This window comes from Corvus brachyrhynchos, unplaced genomic scaffold (genome assembly GCF_000691975.1).
Source record: "Corvus brachyrhynchos isolate BGI_N302 unplaced genomic scaffold, ASM69197v1 scaffold114, whole genome shotgun sequence".
Taxonomy (NCBI): domain Eukaryota; kingdom Metazoa; phylum Chordata; class Aves; order Passeriformes; family Corvidae; genus Corvus; species Corvus brachyrhynchos.
In genome coordinates this window covers 2,101,243-2,111,291 of record NW_008238337.1, presented here as the reverse complement: position 1 = coordinate 2,111,291, position 10,049 = coordinate 2,101,243, and the positions used below count along the sequence as shown (strand labels likewise).

The 10,049-nt window shown below is 49.4% G+C and overlaps 1 protein-coding gene across 1 annotated transcript in view; it reads right to left on the bottom strand.

Moving 5' to 3' along the window:
- Positions 1-10,049, bottom strand: part of NCOR2 (nuclear receptor corepressor 2) — a 154,623-nt gene that overhangs the window by 129,462 nt on the left and 15,112 nt on the right. Inside the window, exon 3 of the mRNA XM_017734702.1 lies at positions 4,057-4,237. Coding sequence (XP_017590191.1) covers positions 4,057-4,237 — 181 coding nt within the window. The remainder of the gene's footprint in view (positions 1-4,056; positions 4,238-10,049) is intronic.

Here is a 10,049-nt window from a genome sequence, read left to right as displayed (position 1 = left end):
CCCCCCCCGCTTTTCTGATTCCATTTTTCAGTCTGTGACACAACAAAAACACTCATGCAGAAAGGGAAGAAATTAAAACCTTTGCACAATGTAAAACAGAGTCCAAGTCCTAACAACACATGGCTTCTTAACTGCCTTTTTCCATCCACAGTTGTTAATTATTTTACAAAAGAGGGAAGTGGCATTGTCCCTTGTACAGATGGGGAAATCTGAGATAGAGAAAGGGGAAGAGACTTACCGGGTGACCAGCAGCCTGCCAGGGCAGATGGCAGCAAGGTTCAGGTTTCCTAAGCCTCCACCCAGCCCCATTCCCGTGGGATTACATGGCTCCCTGTAAGTGAATTCCTGTTGGAGCCAACAGGCCACTCAGAAGTGCAGCCAGCCAGCTCTTGCCAGGGGACTAAGTGCAGATCAGAACTGACTCACATCCTATAGGAAGGAGCAGCAAACCACATAGGCGGTGGAAGAGCAGTCTTAAAAATGGGGAGAAGAACAAGTGAAAGCATAATGGGAATAAGAAGAGATGGAAGGGGAGAGGCAGGATGAAGCTCCAGCTCTGGAGAGGGGAGAGCAGGCTGACTGACCAGATGTGCCATGCTTGCCGTCCCTGTGGGGCAGGATCATGGACAGCACCAGCTGTGCACGTGTGTGCAGGGACAGGGATCGTGCACAGCATCACTGGCCTGCTCTGGGGCTGTCTGCTTTACTCCTGGCTGCTGTTACATGATGGAGGTCCGTGACTTTACTGGAAAGAAAGCAGAAGCCACCGAGGGTCCTGGGAACCAGCTCCTGCATCTCTGCCAAGAACACACCTGGCAAAGCCACATCACAGCAGCTTTTCCAGTGAATCCCACACCCAGGCACCCTGCTTAAGTTGTTCTGCTTATTGTAAGCCAGATAAAGGGAGCAACTTCCCAGGGGAAAAGCATCAACCCCAGCTGGCACAAAGGGCACAGGGAGGTTTCATTTCTCTCCAGCAGACTGAGCTCACCAGAGCCCTCCAGGCCACATCCAGCAGCAGGAGCCCAGGACCACAGCACTGCAGCAACATGACAACACACAACAGCAGGGAAAAAGATGATGAAGTGGGGTAAAGCAGGCCAGAAAACAATCTTCTGCCTCTGGCTTGAAAAGAAACACCAGTGTTTGAGGATATGAGCAATGTGAGGTTCACAAGGAAAGGTATTATCTTTTTCTTGTCCAAGTGAGATTTAGCTGAAAGCTGCTGCTTTTGAAAGGCATGCTGCCCAAAAGTGTTTCTGCTTTCTCCAGTGAGAATGCGCTGATCCAAGAGCTTCTCCTTACAAAGTAAGTCTTGCTTGGAGTGAGGCTGCAGTGATACTGAACAGGGTTTAAGGGGCCCAGCTCTCCTCCTGTTTGGGAGAGGTAGATGAGGAACAAAAGACATGAGAAATCCACTTCTCTTCAGGGGGGAAAAAAACTCTGAAGCCTGTTACCAGCAGTTGCACCATCAATTGCTCCATCTGTGTTCAGAGCATAAATTATGGCTCAAAACAAAGGCCTTGGAAAGGTGCAGGAACGGCACTGACTTCTCTCCCCTGGGCTGAAGGTTGGTAAATCCTGTTATCAATGGTTATCAGGGATGTGCTAAACTCATATCCCATCACAGACCTGATTCTGCATCTCAGCTCAACGGCTGCTCTGAAACCAGGAGAAACCAAGACATATCCACTGCCCAAGAGCAACATCCATTACAGTCACATCCCCTGGGACAGTCAGGCTGGCGCCCAGAGCGTGTAACCAAACCCCTGCCCTTTTTATTGAGGGCTTTGTGGAGCTCTTACTGTGCAAAAATGAGCTCAGTCTGCAAAATCACCATGAAAACCAGTCCTAGCAGTATTACCCCAGTGAGTAAATCGAGCTCCTCCCCACACAGTGACTGCAACAACGAGGAATGGGGTAACGGGTAAGGGAACAACTCCTGGGATACTCTGTCTAAACAACCAGCAGTGTGTTTAGCAATCCTGGGCTCACGTGGTGCATCTCACCCAAAGAGCTCACCCGGCTGGCACAGCTGCCCTAGATAAAGTATTGAGCGACTCCGTCAGACACTGAGTCAGCAGCACAGACAGAACAGCAAACACCTCTCTGCAGCTCTGGTCACTGGGACACATGTCCTGCCCCCATGTGTGTGCCACTGCTCCAGGACACAGAGCCTCTCAGGAAGGTCTTTATCACCTGTCCTAGGTGGCGAGTTCAGAGCCCAGTGCTGAATTCCACCGTGGCTGGCTTAGCGTGGGTGCAACAAAGGGTCTGTGTCCACAGCCCGGATCTGCCAGCGCCCAGAGCTGTGCCCAAAGGGCAGACTCAGCTCTTTGCATTTCCCCTGGACCCACACCCACAGGAGCTCCTCCAACAAGCTGAGGCTCAGAGCAATGCACATGCTGGCTTCAGGAGCTTTTCCACGACCTTAATGTGCACCAGCAGTTTATAGACTAGTCTGAGGACAACTACTCAGTGCCAAAACACTGCTATTAGCCCAATTTCCCAAGCTGCAGAGGCAGATATACCCTGTGTCCCAGACTTGCCTTCTGCTCCCAGCCACTTGAACAGCACTGAGATCATCCAGTCTTGCAGTGAGCTCCATCAAACCCATTCTGGAAGCTCCTGATAGCTTAGAGTGACTAATCCCAGCTCCACTCAGGCTCTCACCAGCCAGGGACACCACATTTTCTTCTTCCTTCCAGACACTAAAACTACAAATGGCTCCACTAAAAGCATAATCTTGTCTTGCTGAATTGTATCTCGGCTCTCTCTCCCTTTCATTAACAAATGTTTTAAGCCCCATAAAACGCATGTAATTCTTGGAGATGTGTCACAGCCCGAGAAGCAAATGCAGCCCCTAAACTGATGAACTAATTCCTCAAGAGCAGCTCTGCCTATTAGAAACAAATAGTTGAGACAATCCATTTTTTCTGGTGAGAGGTCGAACTGGTGGGAATAATGTGAAGACAGAAAAGCCATCCTGGTTTCCTCACATCTTTGGAGCGGTCTATTTTCTGTTTTGTGGACAACAGTGCATTTTCCCCATCAGCCACCCAACCAACATCCCCTGTGGACATTCTATGCTTCAGAGACTTCAGGCCTCCCTTGACATCTGAGCTACTCCAGAGTTAAATACCCTTCTCATTAAAGACAGGTCCGAGGGATCTCAGCTAAAGCCCTCCAGTACTGTACAGATATGAGATGTCTGAATATACCTAGGAAGAGCTTTCTGGTCCATGTGTTATTTCAATCAGCTCCCACAGGGACACAGCAAACCATCCCCATCACCCTGGGGACAGAAGTGACTTCCCTTTCATTTCACTGAGGGCTTGGGGAATTCCCAAGCCCAGCCTGCAGCTGCACCAACCCTCAGCACTGGCATGGGAGTCAGCTGCCCCCACTGCATTTATTCAGCAAGACTTTCCTACCAACCAGGAGCATGTTCAAACTCACAGTAAAATCAAACACAATTTACCCCAAGAGAACACGAAAGTAAATCCAAACAGGCACACACACAAGGGTTTTCTCTTTGCAACATTTATTCCATGTGCAGAGGGGACAATTGTAAGTAAACGATTTGCTTTGTTAAATAAGACTGGGACAAGGGAGGCTTTCCTGGGGAAGATTATATTAAAGAACCACCAGAAACTGATTCCAGCCCTTCAAACACCAATATTAAATAAAGAGATGTGATAAATGAGAAGTGTCAAATAAAAATCAAATCAAGGCAGAGTACCCAGAAAAGCCAGACATGACCATCCTTAATTCAGCCTACAGGAGCTTCCAAATTGTTCTGGTGCATCTAATAGCCCAGTAAAAAAAGCCCACGACTGTTAACAGTTATGGGAAAAGCTGATATGCTTCTGTTCCCCTGAAGTGGTCACCCCACCTCGGGGAAAACCATCCAGTACCACCAAGCACTGCTTGACGCATTGGGAACCACGATCCCTGCTGAATCCAGCAGCGGCTCAGAACCTCAAAGGCAGCTCTACACAAGCCCAAAATGCAGACCCCGCACCCAGCTGGCAGCACAGGCCATCAGCCCCTTACCTTTGAGAGATCCTCAGTGCCTCCCTGCTGGCTCTGGTTCAGGAGAGGCGAGTGCCGCATCAGCGGGTCCTGCAGCAGGTCCAGGCGCGGCCTCTTGGTTTCAATGAACTCCAAGTCCGATGGCTTGGTCAGGTCAGAGAGATAGGAATGCCCCTCGGTTCTCAGGTGCAGCTCCTGAGATCTGGGGACAAAGGGAAAGGAGCCTTTAGGAAAGAAACTACCTCCGCTCTCCCCTGCTCCACAATTGCAAACCACTCGAGGAGGACAGGGCTCAACATCTGCCCATTTTCCAGAAGGATCCATGGAGGAAGGCCAGGTGGTCCTGCACTCAAACATCTCAGGTCTCTGCAGACCCAAATGCACAGCCCCATAGCTCAGCTGCTGGGCATGGTGCATGTCCTGGAGCAGGACCAAGGGGCCACCCTGCTGTGCCCCTCCTCAGCACCGCTGCCGTGTCACCTGGAAAGCCCCGCTGTCATCTCCTGTCCCACCAGTGCAGTGGGCGGCTGTCCCTACACTGGAACAAACTGAATAAGGCTGCAGGTCTGAGCCTTCCCCATCATGACACATAGGTTGGGCTGGTCAGAAAGAGGCAAAGCTTGGAAAATCCTCAAATCTGCCCCATAAATCCTCCTGTGCCTCCAAGACCAGGCAGAACACGCCCTTCCGTCACGTCTGTCTTATTTAGTCAAAGGTAGCTGCCCCAGTGTTTATATTTAGTGTCTTCTATAGGAATACCAAAGATTATATGTTGGGGAAAAAATGCCTACTCCTCCATGGCTAGACAGTAGGGATTTATTTTTCCAGGATCAGGGAGGAAAGAAACCAGCCACATGTAGTTGCATGTCTCTGACACAGACCTGGCAGGCTGTAAAGGCACATTATCCAGTGATAGCAACTGCACCAACGAGTCACATCGAGCTCAAACATCTTTTACCTGTTAAATATGATGCAGTTGGTAGTACCCAGAGAGTGGGCTTGGTTTTGCTTTTTTAAAACAAATGTTGAACTTTTTTTTTTTGTAGCTCTGTTTTCCTTAGCAGGATTCTCTTGTGGGAATTGTAAAGGGATCCTACAAAAATACATTAAACCTTTTACTATGCCCTAGAATCAGCTTTGCTGCAGCAGCTCCAAGGGTGTGTTTTTAACACTTCATGCAGAAGTGCGTCTTAAAAAAAAATAAAAATAAAATGAAGCACAGGAGATTCAAAGCTTGTGAAAAAACATGGGTTTTTTTCTTTTCCCCTTAAACAAGACCTGCAATTCTCCTGAGCTGGTGGTAAAGTGTCCTCCCCAGTTACCAAAAACTAACAAACTTAACACACCCTTTGGAGCTGCTTGAAGGGGAGGGAGAAAGGGGATATATTTTGTCAAGAGCAAACATAGAAGACAGGGGGTCTTATGCATCATTTGCCCCACAACCACAAACTGCAACTGCTGACATTAAACATCTCAGAAGAGATGGCAAAAAGGGAAGGATCCAGAGTGCTCTGAAGCCGGTAGCTATAACCAGGGAGAGGATCTTGTAGACACCCACCCTCTCAGGGTCACCACCCTGAACACTGCCCTATGCCCTCCCCTGCAGCAGTGTGGCCAACTTAACCCAGCTCCAGGGAATCAAGATAAAATTGGGGGTGTTATTTTTTAAACATCAACAGCAGGCACAAAGCACACGCATGCCAAGCTCTGCTGCTGTGGGTTTGGCGTTGGGATCGGGCAGCAGCTTTGCTGCTGACACACAGAAACAGAATCTGGCTCATCCTCTTCCTCCTCCCCAGCAAAAACAGGACAGGAGAATGGGGAGGCTCCAGCACTGCCTTTGGTGCTCCAGCGTCCGAGACAGAATGCACAGCTCGCACAGCAAACCCTTCAGAGCTCAACAGCCCTAAAATCTGGCACTGAAGCACAGCTCGCTTCACCTGCAAACACTTTCATGCTGAATGATCCCCAACTTTTCTCAGCAAGCCCAGAAATCTCTCCTGGCACCTCTCAGGTTTCCTGCTGCCTGGTCCCAGCCCTTCACGCAATCCCTGCCTGCCCACAGCTGCACGTCGGCATTTCAGGCTGTGCTGTAAAACCCAGGAACAATAAGCAACTGTTGAGCTGGGCAGGTGCTAAAATATTCCAACACCCAAGGCCCTGCTGTACTGAGGCAATTAAAAATCAGATGTATTTATTTTCACTTCTTCCCTTCTTTTAAGGCCGTATTACCAAGAAGCTGCTAATTGACAAAGGATGGCTCCAAGACCTCTGCAGTTGTCAGGAACCCGACAAAACTGCTCCACTCGGAAAGAAAACCCTGGATTCTGAAGATAAGAGCACCACTCAGCTTTACAAAGGAGGTTACTCACAGCAAGGCAGGGGCCACGCCAGGGAAAGTGGCTGCAATGTTATAAGGTGCTATTTTATTTCCATTTCCACATCCACTGGAACAGCTATTAACTTTATCCACTGGAATTTCCAGCCGCTCCCGAGATTACTCTGCCCAACACAACCCGCTCAGCCTGTCCTGGCTGCAAACACAAATGCTTTTGCTTGAAGCCTTCACACCTTTCACTCTTCACATCCACACCTGCAGCAAGCTCTTTACAACAGACTTTCATACAGCGACGATGCTGCTGTCAGCGCAAAAATGACTCTGCCTGAAAAACCCTCCCGCTACACCGAGGTTGGGGCTTGCTGCATTTTCCAAACAGTTCCCACCCGTCTGGTTTATTCCAGAGATTCCTACTTTGCTGAAGGGAAATTTTTTAGAGTGTTTTTAATTGCATGCGAGTTGTGCATAATTAAATGAAGCAAAGCAAATGCCAGCGTTAATTACAAAGTGGGACAGGTTAGTCTTCACCTGAGTCCCTCACCACAAACACTGTGCTACTTCAGGGAAGCGGAGCAGCGTGAGATGTGCTGACACACAAGGCTGGGTGCCCAGGGTTTGCCCAACTCCCAACCACCCCCACACAGCTCTGCTCGGGGCAGGTGCAGGTCCAGAAGACCAAGATAACCCAAGATGAGACCTTTGGTTTATTACTAATCCAACAAATGAATTGTGACCTCCCAGCTGCAGAGCTGCGTTACTCATTCACCAGGGCCAATTCCTCAGCAGACTCAGAGGGTGTAAGGAAGGTATGAGCAGGTAAAACCCTACAGCAATGTGGGGTATCTGCAGCTCACTCCAGCAAGTGTGGATGACCAGGACCCAGGGAAAAAAACACCCTCTGCTGCGTTATGCCTACACCAGAGCCAGCTAAGCACAAGATGGGCTGAAAACAGCGGCTGTCCGCTAGCTGGGTATCAGGGAATCAAAGAATCCTTATGGTTGGGAAAGACCTCTAAAATCATTGAGTCCAGTCATTAAGCTGAGAACTTGGGAGAGAGGATCAAATGAGATATCCTGAGCTGTCCTTGGGACCTGTAAGAGCAGTCGTGATGAGATCTTACCCTGAGGGATCTTACTTTTACTTTCCTGAAGCCAAATCACTGGGAAATGAGCAAGTACAAACTTTTCAGGAGGCCAAAGACTCTCCCTCCCCACTAATCCACTGTCCGGCTCCTCAGAGCAGCACAACCCTCCCCTGCTCTTCAGAGCTTCCTGTTTCTCCCTCAGCTGAGCAGCAGAAGGTGGCTGCAGGAGCAGTGATGGCTGTTCTGCAACATCCAGCAAACCCAGCTTGACTTCCCACAGCCTCCTGCACCGAGGGCTCAAAGCACTGGCAGCGATTCGGAGCCAGCTCCCACCAACTTCCCAGCAAGAGCACACTTTAAGAGTTGCTCCCATCTGCAAATGCTGTTCCCTACCCCATAGGGCCAAACAACATAACCAGGCTGGAAAACTGATTCTCAGTGTCTCCTGGAACCAGAACCAAGACAAACGACGGCCTTGCTGAGGCTGCTTATTTCCTCCAGCTGAGATGGTTTGGTGGGAAATTGTCTCCAAAAGTAAGTTCTAAAAAGAGTATCCAAGCCCCACAGGTACAGACAGATGATAAATGCTTTTGAAAGACAGTCATATAGAAAACCACTGGCGTTGACCTGAATTATTTATAGCCAATGCTAAGATTTGTCAGAGGTTTCAACAACCCCTTTACAGCTAATGAGAGCCAGAGTGTGAGACTGGGCAAATTGGGACCTGTTAGAGAGAGAAACTGGAGGCTTTGTAGGAGCAAACCTGCCACCAGGCCGCTAGAAAAACATGTCCAGGACCAGCCAATATATTCCCTTTGTCATGTAGGTGGAGAGGGAGATAAACCATCGTGACTTGACGGGAAGAGCTGCGTGTCTGGGCGGGAAGATGGAGCTCCCACGCCCTCAGCAAAGTCTGCCAGCAGCAGGACTGAGTCTTCCCAAGCCAAAGGTGTGGGACAGCCTCGAGCAGGATGCTTAGCTCACCATGTGGCCCAGCTCAAGGACTCCCAGATCCTCAGGAGCTCTGACCAAGCACCCACACGCATCCTCGGGATGCTCGGGCTGTGCATTCCCACACAAGGGCAGGGAGCAGTGTCTTGGATGCCCTGCACAACCCCTCAGCCACCTTCTTCCAAGCCAACTGCAGTTTAGATAAGAGCAGGTGCTCTATTTAAGACTTGCATATTGAAGATCCCCATACCCAGAGCCTGAATTATTCATGGACAGGACCAGCAGAAGCTTTAACACAATGGCACTGCCTCACTCAAGAGGAGGAGAAGGAATATCTGTCTCTCTCCAGAAGCTCCCCCGCATGCTTTCTTCTTCAGGCATCCAAAACTGCAGCCTGCCAGGCAAGCCCTCTTAGCAGTCCTGGGTGGCTGAACACTCCTGGGCTTCAGAGACATCCCATGCCCTTGATCATCCTCCATGTCCATCCATGGACATGCCAGGCAGCCCACACCAGAGCTTGCAAGGTAAGCCTTGTCCCCAGGTGCCTACACACCAGCATCTGCCCTCTCCAGATGTTGTTTTCCTGCGTTCAATTACGGGGAGGAAAAAAACCACAGCTCCTGGTAACACACTGCTCATCACTCGCAGTGTGAAAGACACAGATATATGGTTGTGGGGATTTCAGCTGCACTGCCGCTCACTCCTGAGAAAAGGATCACCTTTAAAAATGGAAACTTAATTAAAAACCATAAATAAAATCAAATTGGTCGTGCTGTTACCTTGGGAGCAGCTGGTGCCATTTGGCCCAGCACAGATGAAGACTGAGAGCCGCGTGTGATTTCCAGCGCACTGCCCCAGCTTCCCACCACTCCCTGGGCTCCCTGGCCAGCAGGATTAATCCCATGCAAGAGGCACAGTGATCTGGCGTGCTCTCTGTGTGCCACACTGCACATGGCTATCTCAGATGGCTGCAGAAACGCAGCAGCTGTTTGATGTATCCTAAATGTCATCCTGCAGATCGACACCGGGCAAACTCTTCAGACTCCTTGTGCCTGCTAAGCAGAACGGCTCCGAAAGAGGAGCATGGTCTCCTGAACTGGGAAAATAATCTTCTGTGAAAACAGTGACTCATCTTTTTCTGGATAAAGGTGGAATATACTGTGTTAACACACATACCATTTATTTACAGCCACATTTTCTGCCAGAGAAGCAGAGAGAAGTATCCACCCCAGCATTTCTGCATTAATATGGAAGCTTGCTGTAAAATCCTAACACATATGAAAAGTCAGAAAAATCCAGTTCCTTGATTTTTCAGACCCCTCACCCACTGGAACCTGCCATTTAACACTCAACCCAGTTTTTCTCACTTCTTTTGAGGACCAAAATATATATAGAAGAGGGAAAAAAGCCCTAATCCTTGTCACCTTGCCAGGACATTCCACAGCAAGTATTCATGGTACGACTTGTACCAACAGCAGATCCTGAAATACCTCTCTTCGCTCCTGCAGACCAGTTGGCACAGCCAACTTAACAAGCTAAGGGGAAGTCTGTGGATCCTTCCAAGAAAAAGCCTGCCACCAAAAAACCATCGCAGAAAGCAGCGCATCCCTGCAAAGACAGGCAGAGCCAGTTTTCCCTAC